We start from the raw sequence: 24,557 nt of genomic DNA on the forward strand, positions 1-24,557 counted from the left end.
ATTGTCCTAACAGAATTGAATGATAATGTCTTTTCAATGAGTCTTGAGGTAGGAGAGGAATAGAAAATAATATTTATGCAATTTAAAATATAATTTAAATTTAAAAACAACTATGTGAAATGTGTTTTCAGGACTCTTTTACCTAGGGGGATGCATGGAAAGGGTAAGAAAATTATATAAACACACATAAGAAGTCAGTGGTAGAAACTGGACTCTCACGCAGGCCTTCCTCATGCCAAGGGAGATGCTCCTTCTCTTAATTAAAGGTACATGCAGCAGGTACAAACAACTTTGATGGAAGTTCAAAGCAACATATCTTTAGTATGTAGAAGTAAGTCAGACTCAGAAACAATAAATTATAAAATCGAGCAATTTTCATGGTCAAAGAAACCTTTGAGATCATCTTGCCAAACTTCTTAATTTTACAGAGGCCAACACCAGAGCTCAGAGCAGTTCAGTGATTTTATTCACTGTCAGAAGTAAATTAGTGTCAGGCTAAACATAGTCTTCTGTTTAGTTTTCTCTTTAGGACTATTCTTACCTGCAAATATACTTCAGGAGGTTGTAATTGACCACAGGCAAACTCTTCACCTGCTTTGCTAATTCCTTAATGCCCTGAGTACAAAGAAATAGAGAATAAATGTTATTGAAGTGTTAGCCTTGCAATGAAAACAAATACAAATGAGCACACAGGTTTTTTTTTTTCATTAGTTTCACATATTATCAGTGAAGAATCCTGTCCTGAAAACTTGCCACAATTACAGACAGCATTTCACAAATATTTTCAAAGATGGGAAAAAGTATTTCAAATATTTCCATAAGTACTCTTTGTGGAGAAATAAATTTCAGTGAAGCCTTTTACCATTCTTAATACTCGCTCACAACTGATTGAAAAGGGAGGACTGCCTCATTTATAATAACGCTATCTGGGAAAAAAGTAGCTTAATGTAGTGAGAGTCTTTCCCATTTCTGGCATGCCCCAAACATAGACATGTGTCTACTGACAAATAAGTCTCAAGATGGGCCACGTCTAGGATACACTGGTAGGGGTGGGATGGAGAATAAAAAGTCTACTCTTCCTGGAAATTTCACAAAGGTATTAATTGCTTTGGTTCTTCCCATTGTAAAACTTCTTCCAAAATGTAAATGGTCCCAGAAAAGCTAATGGATAATGTAATCTAATCTGTTCTTCTTCCTGAAAAAGGCCAGATGGTAAATATTGCAAGCTTTCTGGGACATATGGTCTCTGTCTCAACTACTCAACTCTCCTGTTGTGGAGCAAAAGCAGCCACAGACAATATTACATAATAGAGTAAAACTTCATTTATAAAAACAGGCAGCAATTTCTATAAGAGTGCCAAGAAAATCCAGTGGAGGAAACAACAGTCTTTCCAACAAATGATTTGGAGACAACTGGATATCCATATGCCAAAGGATGAAGTTGGACCTTTCCTCATATCGTAAACAAAGATTAACCGAATTTGGATCATAGACCTAAATGTAAGAGCTAAAGCTACAAAAGTCTTAGAAGAAAATATAGGAGTAAATCCTGGCGACCTTAGTTAATGCCTTCTTAGATATGACATTAAAAGCACAAGTGACAAAATAAAAATAGATAAATTGGACTTCATCGCAATTAAAAACTTTCATGCTTTAAAGGACATCATCAGAAAACTGAAGAGACAACTGATAGAATGGGAGAAATACTTGCAAATCATATATGTGATAGGAGACTTGTAATCTAAACTGTAAAGAACTCTCACAACTCAGTAATAATAAAACAAATAATCCAATTAAAATGGGAAAATGATTTGAATAGGTGTTTTTCCAAAGAAAATATGTGAACAGCTACTAAATACATGGAGAGATGTTTAACATCATTAAGCATCAGGGAAATGCAACTCAAGCTCAATTAGATATCAGTTTACACACATTAAGATGGCTGTGATAAAAAAGAGACATAACAACAAGTGTTGGCAAAAATGTGGAGCAGTTGGAGTCTGCACATATTGCTGATGGGAATTTAAAATGATAAAGCCTCTTTAGCAAACATGGAGTTACATATGGTACAGCAATTCTGCTTCCTACGTACATACCCAGGAGAAATGCAGACATATGCCCATGCCAAGCTTTGTACATGAGTATTCACAGCACCATTTTTTTTTTTAATTTTTTTTTCAACGTTTAATTTATTTTTGGGACAGAGAGAGACAGAGCATGAACGGGGGAGGGGCAGAGAGAGAGGGAGACACAGAATCCGAAACAGGCTCCAGGCTCTGAGCCATCAGCCCAGAGCCCGACGCGGGGCTCGAACTCACAGACCGTGAGATCGTGACCTGGCTGAAGTCGGACGCTTAACCGACTGAGCCACCCAGGCGCCCCAGCACCATTTTTTTTTTAAAGTTTATTTATTTTTGAGACAGAGAGAGAGCATGAACGGGGGAGGGGCAGAGAGAGAGGGAGACACAGAATCAGAAGCAGGCTCCAGGCTCCGAGCCATCAGCCCAGAGCCCGACGCGGGGCTCGAACTCACGGACCGCAAGATCATGACCTGAGCTGAAGTCGGATGCTTAACCGACTGAGCCACCCAGGAGCCCCCACAGCACCATTTTTAATAATAATGTCCATCAAACAATGGAAACAATGCACATATTGCAACTGATGAATGGATAAATGAATAAATAAATAAAAGGCATGAAATACTGATTGGTGTTTTAGGGTGGATGAACCTTGAAAACAGAGAAAGAAACTGGTCACAGAAGACAATATAGTGGATGATTCCATTTATATGAAATATGCAGAAGAGGCAAATCTATAGATACAGAAAGGATATTAGTAGTTGCTAACAGCTGGGGAAGGTGGGGTCAGTTATGGAGTTTGTTATAGGATGATGAAAATGTGCTAAATATTCTAAAATTAGATTTTGATGGTGGTTGCACAACTCTTGAGAATACAGTTCACCCTTGAACAATGTGGGGGGTTAGGGATGCCGACCACCCCCACAATCAAAAATCAATGTATAACTTTTGACTCCCCCAAAACTTAACTACTAACAGCCTTTTGTTGGCTGGAAGCCTTGCTGATAAGCAGTTAATTAGCAAATATTTTGTATGTTATACGTATTATATGCTGTATTCTTATAAAAAGTAAGAAAATCACAAGGAAGAGAAAATACATTTAGAGTACTGTACTGCAAAAAAATCTATGTGTAAGAGGACCCACACAGTTCAAACCTCTATGGTTCAAGGGTCAACTGTATACTAAAATGCGCTGAATGTACACTTTTAAGTAGGTGATTGTATGATGTGTGAATTATATCTCAAAGCTGTTTAAAAAATGGTAGATAAGAGGGGCGCCTGGGTGGCGCAGTCGGTTGAGCGTCCGACTTCAGCCAGGTCACGATCTCGCGGTCCGTGAGTTCGAGCCCCGCGTCAGGCTCTGGGCTGATGGCTCAGAGCCTGGAGCCTGTTTCCGATTCTGTGTCTCCCTCTCTCTCTGCCCCTCCCCCGTTCATGCTCTGTCTCTCTCTGTCCCAAGAATAAATAAACGTTGAAAAAAAAAATGGTAGATAAGATTTGGTAGAAGGCATTGTTGAGAGTAATTTAGGGGGTACATAATGAAAAGGGGAATATGAAATAAGACATCCACTTTATTCATGGAATGTTTGACCTGATGTAGCCCCACAATTAACCAGTTAGAGGAGCAAAGTGGGAGGGAGGGTTCACTTCATTTATTCAGCTGCACTTTTCTTGCTGATAAGGGAGGGGATTAAAAATGGGACCTGTGTTGTGTACGTAATATCTAAATGTGTGTAATGTCAATAAATAGAATGCTGGAAAACAATCCAAGGATGGGGCAAGGGGAAATTTACAAATGAAAACCTAAGAACATTGACAAAAAACCCAAATTAAGGCTTTTTTAGAAATAAATGTACCAACTTACAGCTTCCTCTTCCTTGCTGAGCAGTTTGGCACAGGACAAAAAATCTTCATACTTTGCATAAGGAATAACTGGTTCTGGAAGTTCTCGGAGATACAGTTTAAGAAGTGATGCCACTGTGTGTACATCTGTGTTGCTGTGGAGATAGAAGTGGGAAGATGCTCTTTGCAGTAAAATTTATACCATCCGATATATTCTTTCATCAAATACACATCTATGAGTCAGAATTCTGAGTTGCCAGTGAAATCCATAAATTCAGCTTTCAAGAAGCATACACTTAGCTAATGCCCATGAAATGCTACAACAGGTGGAGATGACAGGGATCTGGAAGGACTCTTAGAAGCTTCAGTGTGCTTTGAAAATATTCAAAAGTTCAAGCATTTTTCGTTTGTGTGTACTTGATGTTACTACACTTGATCTTAGCCAAAGGCTGAGAAGTGATGTGTGTACTTGATGTTAAGCCAAAGTGTTAACTTTTGGGGCTCCTGGGTGGCTAAGTCAGTTAAGTGTCCAACTCTCAATTTTGGCTCAGCTCGTGATCTCATGGTCATGATCAAGCCCCACATGGGGCTGCACACTGACAACACGGAGCCTCCCTCTCTCTTCGCCCCTCCTCCCTCTCAAAGAAAAATAAATAAAAATTTTAAAAAGTGTTAAAAACAATGCCAATATACCAGACTCTAAATGAAATATAATACAATTTACAAAAAATACCAAATCCACCTCTATATGCATGTATGTATTCAGTGTCACAATTAATCACTTCTGAGGCTTAGGCTCATTTCTTATTCTTTAGAAGACATTGGTGACTGGTTATAGATATCAGAAACTTAGTATGACATGTTATAACTTTTTTTTTAACGTTTATTTATTTTTGAGACAGAGAGAGACAGAGCATGAACGGGGGAGGGTCACAGAGAGAGGGAGACACAGAATCTGAAACAGGCTCCAGGCTCTGAGCTGTCAGCACAGAGCCCGACGCGGGGCTCGAACTCACGGACCGCGAGATCATGACCTGAGCCGAAGTCGGCCACTTAACTGACTGAGCCACCCAGGCGCCCCGACATGTTATAGCTTTTTAAGCAGAACTTATTTTGAAGGTGATTGATTTTCAGCATGATTTCTTGTCTAATATTCTTAGTTGGAAATCCTTAGAGTCTTCTAGAAAGAGAAGGAATGTACTACAAAAACAAACAATGAAAACACAACCTGTCCTTTGTATAATGTGCAAAATTTATTTTTATTACCTGCTGACTACCAGAGTGACAGGATAATTTCCTAAAATACTAATTTACATTTTATGCTTTCTATCTCCACGTTAATCCATGAAGACGGCAGACAGTAAAGATGAAAATGGGTGGTTTTATTTACATTTATTTATTTATTTATTTATTTATTTAAATGTGTATTTATTTATTTTGGGGGAGGAGAGAGAGAGTAAGTGGGAGAGGGACAAGGAAAGAGAGAGGGAGAGAGAGAATCTCAAGCAGGCTCTATACTCAGTCCAGAGACTGACACAGGGTTCCATCTCTCCATCTCAGGAACCATGAGATCATGACCTGAGCTGAATCAAGAGTCGGACACTTAACCAACTGAGCCACCCAGACAACCCATTTTATTATTTTTATTTTGGGTGAGGAGGACAGGTGTAGCAAAGAGAAATTGGTGGGCAGCGAGTGAAAGACCATCTGGCCCTGAGAAATGGAAGAGAGGTAGTGAAGAAGGTCAGGAATCCTGTAAATATTGAGAATGAACATCTCACACCTCACTCCCAGACTGTGTGGCAGGAAGTGACCTGTCCCCAGAGGGGTATTTCTTGAGGGCTGGAACACAGTTCAATTTCCTGCCTCAGTGAATATTCTCTTGCCCAAGGGTGACACAGAAGCAGAGTTGACATCACAGAACTACATGGGCTGGGACAATGGTCATCTTAGTTCTCAATTTTGAAATCAAATAGTTGATTTCATCAACAATTTCCCACACGCCTGCTCTGTATTGAACATTATAGAAAACACAGTGGTAGAACCTCAAAGAGTTAAAAAAAAAAAAGATTATTCCAGCCTGCTCACAATTTATAATCTAGTGAGGACAGGGAATATGAACTAGATAATAACACAAGTGTATAATTGCAAAGTGTGGTAAGTAGTAATAAGGAGAAGTGTTGGGTGATATCTAATAGCAAGACAGGACTAATAACAAGACAGGGTTGGATGGCTTCTCTGAGGAAATGATGCATAGACCAAGGGGTAATAATTAACCAAGTGGGAGCAGAAGCACCAAAGAAGGCATTCCTGATTAAAGCAAGGCAGGTAAGCAGAGCCCAAAGTGGGAGGGAACGTCCTGCCCTTGAGGAGCGAACAAAAAAGCTAAGGGAGAGCCAAGCTCAGGGTGGGCCTGCATGAGGTTTGCATGTACGCAGCATCCTTGGAATCTGGGTCTCTACCTTCCCCCAAATCAGATGGGGCAAAGGCTGAGCTTTTTCATTTCAGTGTTGAGGTCAGTCAGAGTGGGCATTTTGTTAACCTTCTTGCAGATGTTAAAATAATGGAGGTGATCTGATAGGGCCTGTCTTAAATTAATTCTGTTCTTTCACAATTAAACATGTTTTCCCTCTTAAAATTCTGAATTGATAAGCAATGTAGAAGTCAACTCAAAGGCTAGTCAAGAAAATAAAAATCACATCTCTGGGACATCTTGAAAACTGTTTCTAAGCTCCTTAATTCCTCAAATTACTTTCTACAGAATTTTTTAAAAAGAGATAGTCCTAACAAAGTACCAATGGTAAGACAAGGAAGACACTATTTCTTCTGTTTTATGGAAAAAACACTCTATTTCATGCGTATCAAAGCTCTTCTGTGTTTCTCTTGTTATCTAGTGAAGCACAGCCATCAGCAGTAAGAGAACCACAACTCGGGGCAGAATATGCAGTGCAATCAACTATTACAATAAATGATTCCATGTTTTGATTCCACTCTAACCCAACCCATGACTAGGTTGGATGCGTTGCCTTCAAAGACAATGACCATTTTGTTAGGGTTATAGGAAGGTACAGAGAAAAACAGAAAAATAAAATACAAAATAAGTATAACTTCAATACATGAAGTAGGTTATCCATCATTTGCATGACTATATACATAGAATATATACAAATATTTGTGAAATAAATGCAACGAATAAATAAGACAAATACTAATAAATAATAAATATATATTTAATAAAAAATCTGTTCTAGTGTTTCAGTGATTGACTTTGCGTTGCAATGACTCTCCCCAGTACACTGTTCTTGAGGGAGCTTGCTTGATACTTGTATTATTTAATTTCTAATGAAGTAGAGCTGTAGTACTGAGGACGTGTGAACGCTAGATGGCACCATTGCAAAGTTAGAGTAATCAGATGGCGCGAAAATTATGAAGGATGAAAGGCTGCAGAATCATTCTTCATCCACCAGCAATTTTCTTAGCACAAGAGCTGCAGTAATGCTCCAAGAATAGAAATATTTGAGCTATGAATCAAGGTAAGAGATGTGGATAGGATGATGATTTTATTCCTTCCCTAAAGTGATACATTACATTAGCTTTCTAGCATTATAGTATACACCTACATATTGTTAATTATATAGAAACGATGGAGAAAATATAGAAACAATGGAGAAAAAAAATGACCAAATGCTTTTCCTCTTTTTTTTCCAATTAATGAAGGGTTAAGGGTTTTGCTTCAGGATCAAAACTTAAAAATATATTACCTCCTTTTTGGGGCTTTATTACACTTAGGTTATTTTGTGGAAATAGAGACACCTACATTTCCCTGGTGTTCTCATTTTTAGCTTTGTCCTTTCCTACTGAATGGAAGAAAACAATTGCTTCTGTGAAGACTTCAGCATGTGTTCTAGTTCACCTCAAGGGGCTCGCAGTCCGTCCGCCCTTCTGGCCAGAACACCACCTACTGCAACATCAAGTCTGGTGTTTGAAAAACCTTTTTGTATATCTACTGTACAAAATGGTGGCCATCCGCATCTCTCCGCCCAGCCTGTCTCTTACTGAAAACCCATAACTTTGCCTGTTTAATATTTGCTTCCTATGGACAGTCAAATAAGTATATACTAACATTATGTGCTAATTGCCCAATGTACCAGGGGAACGTGGCATCTTTGTCTCAAAGAAATATATTTCAGACTTCATCAAAGTGAAGTGAAGTGACTGTACTGTGGCAAAAGTCTATGTACAAGGGAGAATTAAGATACCTAACCTGGTTAACAACAACAACAACAACAACAACAACAACAACAGCACCTCTAGACATGTATCACTCTATGTCAGGCCTTCACAGCAGTCCAGTGAGCAGGTCCTGCTACTAACCCTATTTTGGGTACTTGGACAGGAAACCACACTGGTATGAAATTCTTTCTGGCTAAGCACTAAGATATGAGAGGTTTTAAAGTCATGCTCTTTTGGTAGAAATTCAAGACTATTTGTTAATGTGAAATCATTATACAGATCTCAGGTCTCTTTCCCTAACCTGGTGGTAGGATCTGTTTCCAGAAATTAAGATAAGGAATCATGTACATTCTATCCAGTGATCCTGAATAAAGAAGCTAGAATAGCAGGAGATGCCCTGGAGCATGTCCCTTAATTGATCGATATATGATCAATTTTTGTTTCATTTTATATTACACTTGGACCTTACTTTTGAGTCCTACTTCCTCACTTACAGTCTGTTTACCAAATTAAAGGGAGGATTTCATGAGACTTTCAAGGATCAACCTAATTTTACAGTCTCATGAGTGTGCCATTGGTCATTCTGGAATCTTTCTATCAGTAATAGTTCCTGAAACTAATGGTGGGCACGGCTTCATGAAACATGCTGGGTGAAACAAATGAACAACATAGATCTTTTTGTCCCCCATGGGCTTATATTTCTAACTAATCACCATCAATACTATTCCATATCGCAACATGCCTCATTTTGTTCTACTTTGTAATACCTCCTGTATATTCTAGCTGCTAAGTCCCTGTCAGGTGTGAGATCTTAAGAATATTCTTTACAGTTCCTGGAAATTGTCTGCCCTATTTATAATCTATGTACGATACAGGCTTCTCACTAATCTTAACAGGGATAAAAGAAGTCTCACAACAATCCTTCCCTGCTCATCTTCTATCCCCACACCCTCTTCCCTGATAAACAGACTCTCATACATGGATCAGTCCAAATGCCACAGTAATTACAAGCATAATACTACACAGACAAAACCTTGAAACTTGTAAGCCTCAAAATTAGAAATGGGAATTTTTCAGGGCACCTGGATGGCTCAGTCGGTTATGTGAGCGACTTTGGCTCAGGTCATGATCTCACGGTTCGTGGGTTCGAGCCCTACATCAGGCTCTGTGCTGACAGCTCGGATCCCAGAGCCTGCTTTGGATTCTGTGTCTCCCTCTCTCTCTGCCCCTCCCCCATTCATCCATTCGCTCTCTCGCTCTCTCTCTCTCTCAAAAATAGATAAACATTAAAAAATTTAAAAAAAGAAGTGGGAATTTTTCACACTGGATACTATGCACAGAACACAATATAATCTGTTGATTTTACTTCATAGAGTCAATTTCCAGTCCACCCACACAGGAAATTATTGAAGATATTGTGTACTTATTTGCAATACATGCACATGCGTGTGCACATACACACACACTAAGATGACCTAAAATTTGCTTTGGATTAAGAAAAAAAAAGGTCATATCCATCAAATTCCTGGGAAAACATACAAGAAACTGAAGACGTTCAGATGCAATACGAAGTTGAACACTGCTGCTCAATTGTCTTAAACAGCATGTTGTTCTTTCCACAAAATTCACCATGGCATAGGAAAGCACATCTGAAGGTGGTAAGCAGCTCCAAACTAAACTAAATGTTTACAAGAAAAGTCTGATTCTGTTCAAACTTATTATTTTTTCTATTTATCTGTCAAAACTGGTATACTTATCAGCAGTGCAAAACTGATTCTGTCATGGCTCATTGTTATTATGTGTCAGCGCTGAATTATGTACAACAACAGGACGGTTGTACCTGTCTGGATTACACTGAATTAGTGCTTGTGCCAAACAAGCCTCCTGGTTTAAAAGCAATGGTGATGGCAGAGAACTGCCTGATGGTCTCTACTATGGACTGAGTTGTGCCCCCTCCCTCATTCATGTGTTGAAATTCTAACCTCCAATGCGATGGTATTTGGAGATGGAACCTTTGGAAGATACTTGGAATTAGATCAAGTTATGAGGATAGGACCCCTGGATTGATGGAATTGGCGCCCTTATAAGAAGAGATACTGGAGAGCTTGCTCCCAGCCCCTTGCTCCCTTGTACTTATAGGGAAAAAGGCTGCATGAGCACAGGGTGAGAAGACAGCTGTCTACAAGCCAAAAAGAGAGCGCTTGTCAGAACCTGGCTGAGCTGGCACCCTGATCTCAGCCTTCCAGGCTACAGGGCTGTGAGAAAATAAATTTCTTTGTTTAAGCCACCCACTCTGTGGTGTTTTGTTATGGCAGCCTGAGGTGACTAATAGAACTCCCAAATCTGCATCTTGTGAGCTTACCTATAAAACCATTAATAGTACTATCAAAGTACTAGGTAATGAAACGTTAGCAGAAAGTTAGAAATGTACTTGCAGATAACATGACTTATGGATTAATACAACATTAATAATATATTTGAGGTAGAAGACTTCCAAGGAAAGGAGGCAGTTCTGATATGGAATAGTCACAAGGACACAAGTTTAAATCTGGCCACTCTCTTACCCACTGGAGCATACTAGTTATGCTCCCGTCTGCCCAGTGTTCCCTGATGGAAGACAGGTGGGAGAAATGTTGGTCAGGAGACTGTTAAACCAAATTGTCACACTGACCTTTCCTTTCCTACTTCTAGAATTACTTATGTGTATAGATATATGTGTGTATAGACTTGCTTATAATGCCAGCTAAACACATACAGAGAATATTTGATAGTTTGATATACAACCCAACATACCACACACGTGAGCACGTGCATGCATGCATGCACACATATGCGCCCACACACACTTACGTGTGTATAAGATAGATAAAGTAAGAAAATACTCTGCTGTGTAGCTCTAGGAAGACATTCCCTTGAGCAATATGAGTTTGGTGATTCCAAACAATAGACCCTTCAAATAGAAAGTAGCTAATATCCCCAAACAGAAAAAAAAAGAGATATTTGTCCATTTGTTATTTCTCATGAATATTTCCCATAAGCAAAGCTCTCATATTATTATTATTATTATTATTATTATTGTTGTTGTTGGCCACCTCACTCTCCTCTTCCTTATCTGGCCATCATTCTTTACCAGTCAACTCCCCAGTTTTTCTTCCTCTGCTGGCCTCTAAGTGCTATTTTCCTGGATCCTATGCGGACTCTCTGAGGTTAGCTATCACTTTTCCACAATGACTACAAAGTACACCTCTCCACACCAGACCTTTCCATTTAATTCACAGATGTTCCCTTTCACACTTTGAACTCCATGTAAACACAGTTGGATAAAAACAACAAAAACCTTGCAATAAAATTATTCTTCCTTTACCATTTTCTCAACCATGGATGGCATCACCAGTCACACCAATAACCAAGAAACCTAGAAGTCAGCCTAAATTTTGCTCTTCCTGACACCCTAAATCTAACCGTGGTTAATGATTCTCAGACTGAACTTCACAGTGGAATCCCCTGGAAGGTCTTAAAAAATACTGGATCTTATATATTCTGATGTAAAACCTTATGAATCAATTCCTTCTTCAGCAGTCTCATTGATACTGCTCAAGTTCAAGTACATATCACTCACCTCCATTAATATAACAGCATGCTAGCTGGTTTTTCTGTTGCAAGCCTGTCTTCCTACACCCAGTCCCCTGATGTACACTTATAGGTGGTAATCATTACTAGCAAATAAATATCAATGACAAACAAAATGCCCTTTTGCATAGCTTTTGAATGCTATGTTTGAATACAAAGGGCAAATGTATAAGCATATAGAGATAAATATATATATATCACAAAGAAACATACACTTAATAGAGAGTCAGACTTGTCATCATTTAATTAGTTTGGGGCAAGAGCATTGATTCACTTTATAAATAGGTGATGTGTCCTAGTAAATTAAAGTAAATTCTTGTATTAATGAATGAAAATAAAATCTGACTTTTTTTCCATTACAGTACCAACATGCCTTCATTGGAGAGGAAAGGCTAGTGGGATTGAGGCATTTATAAGGTTGATGTAGAATATTCAGAAAAGTTTCCTTAAAGCAGTATTATATTAGTATAGTTTTTTTTTTTAACTGATTACCTTGTACATACACACGCATTCACTTCCAACAACAACAAATGAAAACCTTAAGTTGCAAGTAGTAGATAAGTTCTGGAGATCTAATGCACAATATACTGAATATAGCCAATAATACTACTTAATAAACTTCAAAGTTGCTAACAGCACTGATCTTAATTGTCTCACCACAAAAAAGAAAGTGTAATTATGTGACCTGATTGGGGTGTTAGCTAACAATATGGTGGTAATCATATTGCAATATATAGATGTATCAAACCAACACATTGTATATCTTAAATTTTTACAATGGTATATGTCAATTATATCTCAATAAAATAAATTAATTTAAAAAGAACATAAGTGTAGTCAGCTACAAAATTAATCAACATGGCTATTAAAATGAGTTAATATGTTCCTCCAAGTCTGGTGATTTGGGACCTAAGTATCAATGTTATATATTAATTTACCTTAAAAGCAATATTCAAATGCACATGGTACATTCTTGTATTTTAAATGACATTAATATTGTCCAAACTTTTTTAAAGTTTATTTATTTATTTTGAGAGAGAGGGAGAGACTGCATGAGTGGGGTAGGGGCAGAGAGTGAGGGAGAGAAAATTTCAGGCAGGCTTCATGCTGGCACAGTGCGAAGCTGGATGTGGGTCTTGAACTCATGAGCTGTGAGATCACGACCTGAGCCGAAATCGAGTTGGGTGCTTAACTGACTGAGCCACCCAGGCACCCCGTTATTGTCCAAACTCTTAAGAGCCAAGTTATTAAAATTTTTTCCCTTTAAATTTTTCTATATAAATTAAATCTGAAGTCAATGAAGCTACAAAGATTCTCTTATTAAACTGAGATTCTACTCATATCAATAATGTATATAATTGCTTAGAAAAAGTATTGGCCTCACGAATTCTTTGAAAGTCACCAGAGATAAAGAGATTAGAGATAGTCTGTTTACATACCACAGAGATTTTATTTTAAGGGTGTGGGTATCTCTACATACCATATATACACATACCACACACACATACCCCCCCCACAGACATTGTATACATTAAGTCTATATTTTGTTCTTTGTAGATTAAAAAAAAAATGAAAAAAGTATGAAAGATGGTATGAAGAAAACTAAGACTCTTATTGATTGATTATGCATGTTGGACTCTGTTCTTTTCCTGGTGCCAGCTGATAGTCATTGTATTTATTTATTTGTTTCAAGAGAAAGTTCAAGCCTTTGAGGTTCCACAGTGTGTCTATAGTTTCCAATGGGAAAACTAGATAGTTTTCTCAGGATTTTTAGTAAACATGAGCATTCTTAATCTAGGTTGGGAGTTCTGCTGAAGTAATATCTACATGTTAACACTTTCTCTGGCTGCTCTGTGGAATGTAATTTCCTAAATTCACCAAATGTAAAGTAAATGCCAAAAAAATCTAAGAACGATGAAAAAGATGAGAAGATTATTGTTGACTTAGATGACCTAAGGCAGATATAAAGAAACTATTCACAGTAAGAGATATCTCACATTTCCTCTAGGATCGGCTCATTAAGAAAGACAGCTGGAAGAAATACTACACATTATCTAAGTATATTATGATTATGCATTTATATAATTAAATTTTATAAATGGTGAGCTTTCAGTTCTTACTTAAATGGGATATGCTATCTTTCCTAACATTTGACTCCTGACATACTGAAATTGAGGGCATTCTTTCATAGAGTTTACGTGACTCTACCAGTTTCCATGTCGTAACATTAGTAAATGTGTATATCTGACATTTTATCACATAGCCCTTTCTTGTTTCAATTGTACCCAGGACTTTAAGTGCTATGGGTTCTAATTTCAGTTAATAGGGTCCTCAAAATCTGGGCAGTTAATGAACTTGGCTTAGCTACAATAGAGAAGTTACAGCTATGTCTAGTTACTTCACAATTTTATATTGTTCACTTACGTTTTTTTCCCTTACTAAACTCTGCAGAGAGAATTTCAGGAGAAACAAAAACAATGTGATCATCATAATACATTCAACAATTTATTTTTTTTCTTAGAGATTTCAGATTATGAAGCCAAGGATTTCCCAGAGAAACACTGTTGAGGTTCTGATGTTGAGGGGGTATATTTATGCTAAAAAAATGTGTTTTAAAATTTTCCTAATAGCATTTAAAACCCACATACATACTTTAATCTTTGTATTTTAAAATGAAAAATAAAACACAGCCAAATACACAATAATTTTCTAGGTAACAAAGACTAAATAGATAGTAATCAAAGTTTTATATATAATTATATATATAATTAATGCATATATTATATATAATTAATAATTTATATACATACATATATATCTGTGTGTGTGTGTATACACACACACACACACACACACACACACACATATATATATATATATATATATATATATATATATATATATGTATATATAAAATTAATGTGTTCCCAACACTAACTCTATTGCATATTGCCCATTTCCTTCCATTACTGCCACAAGTTTGGAGAATTCTCATGATCTGATTCTGGGATAAACAATCAAGGATGAAACATTCTTTTTCAGAAACTTTACTTTTTTCCAATAAAGTCAGTAAGGTAGAAAACAAAATCTTTGATGAGTAAATAGAGGCCTTGTTTTCCATTGCTGAATCTCTAACAGTATCAGAAGGAACTTAAAAGGATTTGCTGATACATTCAGATGAGTCTACAAATCAACACCCAAACCACCCAAGTCCACGCAAAGGCATTCCTTCTCTGAACACTTCAACAGGCATTTTTTTAAAGATTTTTTTTTAAAGTTTACTTATTTATTTTTGAGAGAGAGACAGAGACAGAGAGACAGGGAGAGAGCAGGGCAGGGGCAGAGAGAAAGGGAGAGAGAGAATCCCAAACAGGCTCCATGCTGTCAGTGCAGAGCCTGATGAGGGGCTTGATCTCACGACCGTGAGATCATGACCTGAGCTGAAATCAAGCCAGATGCTCATCTCACTGAGCCACCCAGGTGTCCCTCGGTCCCTCAATAGTTTTTTGTGAGAACACTTTTGTGTTATAACATTCTCAACATATAGGCTAAATGACACCATTCCAGTTTATGTGTGTATATACACACACACACACACACACACACTATATATATATAAAACAATATATATATATAACAATATATATAACTATATATATAACTGTATATATGTATATAACTATATATATAACTACACACACACACACACACACACACACACACACACACTGAGGGAAAGGAAAAAAATCCAGCTGTGTATTTATTGTGAGTCTCATATTAAAATATGTCATGCTTTTTGTTGGAAAGGACACTTTGCTTCCTCATATACAGAAATTTATTATATTAGTGGTGTTTTCTACTTGGACTATTTTTAGAGTGTAAGTGGGAAGAAAGAGAGACAAATAATTTTATTGAGAAGTAGGAAGGGTTTTTTTTTTTTTGGTTGTTGTTTCATTGTTATTGTTTTGTTATAAGTCAAAATCTAGTTCACTCTGGGAGTATGATACATCCATATTCACAAGAGCATTTCTGGAGTACAAAAAAAATAAAAGCACTGGATTTAATTTAGAGCTGTGACTTTTAAAAAATTACAAGCCATTCATAAGATTATGACTCTACATTGACACAGACAGGCATTTTGCTTTAGTTGACAAAAATGATATCCTGACTGAATTTTAGAAGTTGTTTTGACACATGACAATTTCCAGACTTCCTATGAAAATAAGCACATGAATTGTCTACTTATTGAGATATCAGAAATATTGGCATTATTTCATTCAACAAGTATATTCAAAATATACTCCTTATATCCATTTATTCAATAAAGGTTTATTGAATGACTAGACTATGTCAGACATTGTTCTAGGTGTTAGAGATAAAATAAAAGGTGACCAAGATTCATAAAATTCTCTACCTTCTTTAAGCTCACATTCCACATAAGTGTAGAGTTCTGCTTTATGAATACAGAGTTTTGTTTTTATTGTTATTAATTTATTTATTTTCAAAGTCTATTTATCTGAGAGACAGAGAGAGAGAGCGTGTGTGTGCAAAGTGGGGGAGGGGCAGAGATAGAAGAGAGAGAATCTCAAGCAGGCTCTGCACTGGCAGTGCTTGAACCCAGAAACTATAAAATCATCATCTGAGTTGAAGTTGCACATTTAACTGACTAAGCCAGTCAGGTGCCCCTGAATACAGAGTTTGAGATGAATATTCACAGTGATAGCTTCATATGCTATCCCAGAATGCATATGAAGATGCATGGTCCCACGATATCATAGTTACTTACCTCAAACCTAAATAATACTCCCAGAACATTATTATTGATTCTTCAGCCATTTTCAACCATTTCTTTATAATAAATTATCAAGATAATCAGAGAAATCAAATATTTTAAAACCACATGACTTCTAAAGGGCATATATAAATGGTTCATAAGCACATAAAAAGATACACATCAGTAGTCATTAAGGAAATGCAAATTAAAACAACAATACCATTTCACACTCACTAGAATGGCTAGAATAAAAAAAAATTGGCACACTCATACATTGCTGGTAGAAATATAAAATGATGCAGCCATTTTGGAAAACCCTTTGGCAGTTCTGCAAGTGTTACACATAGAGAAGACAATTCTATCTCTAGGTATATACCCAAGAGAAGTGAAAATGTACTTCCGCACAAAAACTTGTACATGCATATTCACAGCAACATTTTTCATAAAAGCCAAAAAACAGAAATATCTACCAACCGATAAATGGATAACCAATATGTAGTATAGCCAAGGAATGAAATTCTATTCATCAATAAAAAGCAACAAACTACTACTGATATATGCTATAACATGGATGAAATCCAAGAGCATTACGCTAAATGAAAAAAACTGGATGCAAGAGACTGTATATTGAATAATTCCACCTATGTGAAATGCCCAGTAAAGGGAAAATCTATAGAGACAGAAAGTAGATTAGTGGTTTCCTGGAGAGGAAGGGCTGCTGGAAATAACGGTAAATGACATAAAGGATGGTATTCAGGTGATGAAATGTTCTAAAACCGGTACGTAGTAATAATGGTTGCATAACTTGGTAAATTTGTCAAAAATCACTGAATTCTACCTTTGAAATGAGTGAATTGCATGATATACAAAATATGACTCAATAAGTTTATTTCAGAAAATACATGCCTTTGAGGGACATACTTTCACCCAGCTCATGCAAGAATATCTACAATCTGACTTATAAGACACACACAAGCGCCCACTTTCAGAATGTAAAACATTGCAGGTATCTTATTTCTTTCAGTAGGAATTGCCATGGAGATTTCAAAACAGAAAAATATCCTAGATTAAAAACACTGAAGGGTTTAGGTTCAAGCATAGGTTCAAGCAGATTACTTTTCCTTATCATATAAAATGTTAGAATCATCATTATCATACACATGATACCTACAATGGCAATAAATGTTAAGTGTCTTATTCCATTATATCACTTGCTTCTGGTGTCTTGTTCTATTTTGGTTTATTTATTTACTTAGTTTTTTTTTTTTTTAATTAAGTTCTTTTATTTCAATTCCAGCACAGTTGACACACATTTTGTTTTATTTTTAAGTGCATTAATGCAACAATTCTGCGGGTTAAACATTATTATTTCTGTGTTACACATAAAACTAAGCATTTTGAGAAGTGAAGTAACTAGTCCCAAATTGTTAACTTAGGTAGTAAATGGTGGGCCCAACTGAACTCTCTTATTCCTACACTGCTTCCTTACAAATAAGTACACAAACACCAACTGATATGCCAAATACTGGGAAGCTTCCTGTTAATTGACTATTTTTATTCATAATCCAATCAGGTTTCAGTGGAAGTGAGCTCTAAATGTATTAAAAGATAAATTGAAAGGAAAGTGAAACTCATGTCCTGGCTTCCAGTGTATAGGCTTTTAGATACATCACCAAGAGTGAGCACAATGAAACATGACAGATTTCTAACTAACAACCTGTACTACATAAAATATTTAGTAAATACCCATTCATGTGAATATCTTCCACATACAAGATATTTTCCTTTAAAACAGATTAATTTTTCCGATGCTGGTATGCTTACAAAGGGGTTTTGTGAAACCCTAGTGAGTCACATTCATTGTTCAAATTAGGTAAGAAGCCACGTGTTCAGGGAAGTGGGTCTGTCAGTGTTACTGAAGAGTAATCTGACTGTTTTTCCCAAAGTGTGGGATATTCCAAGTATGATTCCACACACGGAGATCACTAAGTGACATCAAATCACAGTTTGCTGATTATCTTTCACCTCTTCTGATTACGTCACATAAGAAGTACCAGTTGGAAATGAGTGTATATTGATCAAATTTACAGAAGGCCTTAGGGTCAGTCTTTGGAAAGCAGCTGTATTCAGCTGGCGTTTAATAACATGTTTTGTTGTTACTTCATTTATGCTATATTGACCTTGTAATTTATGGCATGTGGTGCTGGTTTTCAACTAACAATAATGATATGCATATCCTTTTACAAGAAAATTGATAAAACAGTGAATAAATTTAAAGAAAAATATTAGAACTAGTACAGATGTTATACGGATATTGCTAAAATCATGACGGTACTATGTGAATGACAGAAGTTTGAGATGTACTCTAAGGTGATGGTTATCAAATCCGGTCACACCATCATAATATCTAAGAATTGCATCAAAAAATAGGAATGTTAAGAGTCACCATAGTTAAACAGCCGTTCGGGTCATTGGAGGGCTGGCTCTCTCCTGGCTTAAGAGAATCATTTAGGGTGCTGAAAACAGATAACCAGTTGACCACCTATACATTCAGGGCTTGCCTTGGGCAAACTCCTGGGAGACAGTTTTTGCTTTTCCAACTCCACATGCCCTGAAGCTACCACTTGGTTTCTTCACTTTCCTCCATCAAACTCTACCTGTGGAGCCTTTATTCACACTGTGATACAAAGGCTCTATAACTGTGTAGTTTGCTACTGAACTCCCCAGTGTTTGATTTTTCACATGGATCAAAGGATAAAGGTGCAGGAAAGTTCTTTTTAGATTGTTCTAAAATTTCAGGCCCATTTCAGGAGGTAGGAAATAATATATTTTACACATTAATTGTATACCTCAGAAAATAAAATATCCTTCACAGTAGATTAAGACCTGCCCTGCCGAGTCAGAAGTAACATGTTGCTTTCAATAATGCCATGAGGATGATTTTTTTTCATTTCATGTATGAGAAAACTGAGGCACATCACTTCAAATGAGCACTTCTGACCCCACATTATGACACCCTATAGCCTGGCTAGTATTACCCAAGTTATGAGTTGAGAACCTTGCATATAATAATTACTTGGGGATTTGTTTGAAATTCAGATTCCTACACATCCTCCACCCTTTTAAATAGCAGTGAGAGCCAATGGGGTCTGAGTATCAGAAGCTTGTGACACCTCTTTGGGTCATTCTTATGCAAATGAATGTTTGAGAATCTCTAGGGACTATAATGTTCCCCTCCTTTCAAGTACACTTTTTATAACTCAGGTCAGTAATGCTCAAAGCTGTATTGCTACTCAGATGATAAAAATTAAAATATGTCTGGTTTTTCTGTCTTCTAAATTTTAGACTTAAAAACATTTTTTTATTTCTACAGACTTGCAGTTTGTTTAGTGATCTTAATTCAGTCACCAAAACAAATACAAAAATAAACAAAATGGTAGAAGAGGAGTAAAAGGATTGAGGGCAAAATGAACAGAGTATGTGGGAAGGTGTCTGGGGTACCTTGGACAGTAGTTATCTTACAGGATTCTTGAACAGAATGTGTAAAGTCATTGACTTCTACAAACTTCTGTCTTTGCTCTTGAACACTGTGTGGTAAGTGCATAGTTTTTTTGTTGCTGAACAATTAATGTTCTTTTGGTGACGCCCACATGGTCATTCTTAACCTTATCTTCCCAGCTATTCCAAAATGCATCTTCTTTAACAGCTGATGCCACCTGGAGAGCTTTGGAAAGAACATTCCGCTTTTAATCTGATTTTACACATTCTATACTTCATTTTTATGCCCTCAAAGTGAGAAGTTTAATACAAGATATTATACTTTAATTTGTTTTCATTTCTGAACAGAAATAATAGAGAAAAGAATGGTTAGGAACTATGATATCTGTTGTTTTTTACAGGTGACATAAATTGATAAAATACAAATTCTTTTAGGTCAATGAAAATGTCCTTTCTCACAAAATTCAGTTTGGTCAAGGAGTCTGTGGGAACACGCCATCTAACTGTAGAAACAAAAAGCCATGCATAGATAAAAGTCTTAAACTTGAACCTTAGAACTTGAAAAATATCATGAGATAATTAAAGAGCAGAAAGTGCCTGGTTTAATAAAAGCTGGTGCATGTGCCTGCAACATCTCTAAATTTAAATAATGTATGTTCCAAATTTCTTTTTCTCAAGTAATCTTTTTTTTTCCTCCCATAGGACAACACATGAAAAGTCTTGTAAATGGATCCATAGCTTCAAAAACACAGGCTGATTTATGAATACAGATGGTTGTTAGCATTGGACTGATGTGTGCAAAACACTGAAAACAACAGGTAGAGTGAGACAAAGCAATGCACTGATATGATGAATTATTACACAGTCCTTGAAATCAGGTTTGTGAAAGCTACTTAGTGATATGAAAAGTTGTTCACGATATAACATTAACAAGAAAAGGCAAGACATAAAAAACATGTGATTCTAATACTTTATATATATACATATCTGTATTTAGATATATCTGTATGTTTAAGTGTCTACATATTACATATTTACACATTATATATTTCAAGAACTCTCTGGGTTATTTAATTTTGAAATATCCATCCTACCTTCTTATATTCTTCTATATTCTAAACTGTATACAAAATGTTATAATTTAAAATATGATGTTAATAATATTTAAATTAAAATTTAATAACACTTTATACTGTTATAATTTTTAAATGCTATTAAGAAAGTTCACTTTAAAGTCAAATTTTAGGGCTTAATATTGGAGCTTCAGTAATATTAGGACTTAATATCAAAATTAAAGATTATGTTTGTAGAATGCCTGTCAGAATTTCTTTCCATATTTTAATACATATGGAGATGAAAGCTAAATCTTGTTGACTCTTTAGTGAAGTATAAGCATTATGAGAATACACAGGGGAACATATTTACTCATTCTCACTCTTTTCATGTATTTCACAATGAAAAATTTCTGTACTTTGCTTTATATCCTACTATCTATTGAAAACATTATACACAATCTGTGTTTTTAAACTTATATCATATTAAAATCATTTTAATAGTGAGCATTGGTGAAACTAACTTGAACCAGCAAATGTTCCAAAGCAGTCTGTCTTCACATTTGAAAAACTGAAACATGAGCTAGCTAGGACTTGGCCATGAGAAATTTCAAATTCAGACAATTTATTGAAAAGGCAGATAGGGTAGAATACTCTACTTGGACATGTTCTGAAAAGAATCTTACTCTCCTTGGGAAATTATGGATTATTTATTCCTCTACCAGTGGAGTCAATAATTACATTTTACCACAAATATGTACCTCTCTTCTTTATATTTCCGTGTTTATGGATCTGGAAGTTCTTTTTTTTTTTTTTTTTTTTTTTTTTTTTTTAATCAGCAGAATCCAGTAATTCGCATTTGTGCCTCCCTATGACTGCAGGACTCGAGCTTGACAATTTATTTATCAAAACAAGGATATTTAGATTGCCAGAGTGTGATATTGTGATGAAAAAGAGAAATATACATATATACATTTTTTTTGGTTCTTGGCCAGAACTCCTAAAACCTTTGTAATTCCCTAATGGTACAAAGTAATAGAAACATCTTTTGTTATAATATTTGGTTTTTATCCCTAATTCCTGAAGTAGTTCTATCGAAGAAGATGAAAGAAAAGTCTTCCTTATTCATAAGTAGCCTTTTTCGGGCCACTGGGGTGGCTCAGTCCATTGAGCGTCTGACTCTTGATTTCAGCTCAGATCATGATCTCACAGTTGGAGTCCTGCATGGGGCTCACTGCTGTCAGCACACAGCCAGCTTCACATCCTCTGTCCCTCTCTTTTTCTGCTCCTCCTACATGTATGCTCTCTCTCAAAAATAAACATTAAAAAAATAAAATAACAAGGTCCTTTCAACCACACTGGAGTTTATGTTAATGAGGTCACTTTTGGGAAGCCCCTAAGACGGGTAGGGCTGGTTGCCAGAGGAAGCAACCTTGTAATTAGGGTGTTGGAACTTTCACTCCTCAATCTCTGGGGAGGGAAGAGGGAACTAGACATTCAGTTCAATCCCCAATGGCCAAAGATTTAATCAGTCATGACTATGCAATGAAACCTCCATAAAAATTTCCTAACTAAGAGGTTCGGAAAGCTTGTGGGCTAAGTGAACACATCCTTGTGCTGGGAGGGAGGCAGCATGCCTGACAAAGCCACGGAAACTCTGCACCCTTTACCATACTGCCCTATGCATCTGTTCCTAAACAGATCTATTCCATCTGGCTGTTCCTAAATTGTATCCTTTTATAATAAACTGGTAATCCAGTAAATAAACTGTTACCCTGAGTTGTGCGAGCTCTTCCAGCAAATTATGAAGTCCAAGGAATCTCCAGTTTAGAGCTGGTTGATTAGAAGTACAGGTGCCAACCTGGCACTTGTGATTGGCATTTGAAATGGGAGTGGGGAGACGGCAGCCTTGTGAAACTGAGCCCTTAACCTGTGGAGTCTGCAATAACTGGACAGCTAATATCAGAACTTAATTAAATTGTAAGACACCTTGTGGGTGTTCACCAAGAATTAGAGAATTTCTTGCTGTGGAAAGCCTATACATTTGGTGTCAGAGTGCTCTGTAAGCAGAGTAAAAGTAAATAAATAAATAAAAATTTTAAAAATCCCTTGTTTTCCTTTATAGAGTGGGCATTTTTTAACATGTAAAGAAAATTATTCCATTTACTTGTTAAAAATATTTCAATGGATTTCCATTTCACTTGAAAAAGAAATTAAATTCCTTCTCATAATCTATTGGACTACAAAGATCCATCTCTTCCAGCTCATCTCCAAAAATTGTACTTGTCACTCACTGTACTCTAGCCACAATATCCTTCTTTATGGTCTAAGCTAAGCTATGCTCATCTCAAGGCCTTTGTACTTGACATTCTACCTACAGTGTGCCTCTACCATATCTCAGATATGGCAAGCTTCTTTTTTTTTAATATGAAATTTATTGTCAAACTGGTTTCCATACAATACCCAGTGCTCATCCCAACAGATGCTCTCCTCAGTGAGATATGGCAAACTTCTTCCTGTCATTCAAGTTAAACCTAAAAGTTATATTCCCAGGAAGGAGATGTGTGTTTCCACCACTTCACTCAACGTACTAGCAGCTCAACTTTAACATTCTTTGAAATTATTTACATATTGACTGCTTACTGTTCATCTCCCTACCACTAGTGATACAAACCCAGAAGAGAATTGACTTTGTCTTTTGTACATAGAACAGGGTCTAAGACATACTAAATTCTCCAAAATTATTTGTTGAATGAATGAATGAGATGGACTGTCAGATTGACAAAGGTAACTGTCAATAATTTGTCTCATCCCTATAACATTCATGTAACTCCTTCCATCAAGAAGTAGAACCAATTTTTAATCTCTTTTGATCTGAACTGGCCTTATGATTTACTTTTGACCAGTAGTATTCAGTGGATGTGACATCGTGCCAGTTCTGGGCCTCACCCTTCAAGGGCCCTGATAGCTTCCACTCTTATTGTCTTTTAGTCCTGGGCTACTGTGTAAAAGGTTCTAATAATTGGTCAAAGAGAGAAGCTCTGTAGGATGCATGACTGCAAAGAGAAAGAGAAGCTCAACTCACCATCAGCCATTTCAGCCAGCCCAACCTAGACACCACACTTGGATACTGCACCTACAGGAGGTCATGGCAACTGTTACCGTGCCTCTGCCAACACTCCCCACATGAAGAATCTGAAAGGTTGCTACTGTTTTAAACCAAAAAGTTGGGACTGGTTTGCTATACCTGAAACAGTCACTGGATCCAGAGATTGGGTGCAGATGCAACAAAACTCTAATTGTATGGCGTTGGCTTTGCCCAGGCAGTGTCTGGACAGTTTCAAGGGGACTATTAGATGATTGGAACTTGAAATGAGAAAATTGCTCTTAGAAGCTAAAGAAAAATAAAAGCTTATTAAGCAGTGGTAGAAAAATTTGTAAGACACGGAA

At 36.6% G+C, this 24,557-nt stretch overlaps 1 protein-coding gene across 9 annotated transcripts in view; it reads right to left on the bottom strand.

Moving 5' to 3' along the window:
- The window catches only part of ARHGAP24 (Rho GTPase activating protein 24), a 674,755-nt gene that overhangs the window by 20,042 nt on the left and 630,156 nt on the right, over positions 1 to 24,557 (bottom strand). For all 9 annotated transcript variants that reach the window (XM_045473451.1, XM_045473448.1, XM_045473450.1 and 6 more), the window contains 2 exons: positions 3,943 to 4,075; positions 542 to 615 (listed from right to left, as the gene is read on the bottom strand). In XM_045473451.1, the coding sequence (XP_045329407.1) occupies positions 542 to 615; positions 3,943 to 4,075 (207 nt within the window). The remainder of the gene's footprint in view (positions 1 to 541; positions 616 to 3,942; positions 4,076 to 24,557) is intronic.

The sequence above is a fragment of the Leopardus geoffroyi genome, chromosome B1 (genome assembly GCF_018350155.1).
Source record: "Leopardus geoffroyi isolate Oge1 chromosome B1, O.geoffroyi_Oge1_pat1.0, whole genome shotgun sequence".
Taxonomy (NCBI): Eukaryota; Metazoa; Chordata; class Mammalia; order Carnivora; family Felidae; genus Leopardus; species Leopardus geoffroyi.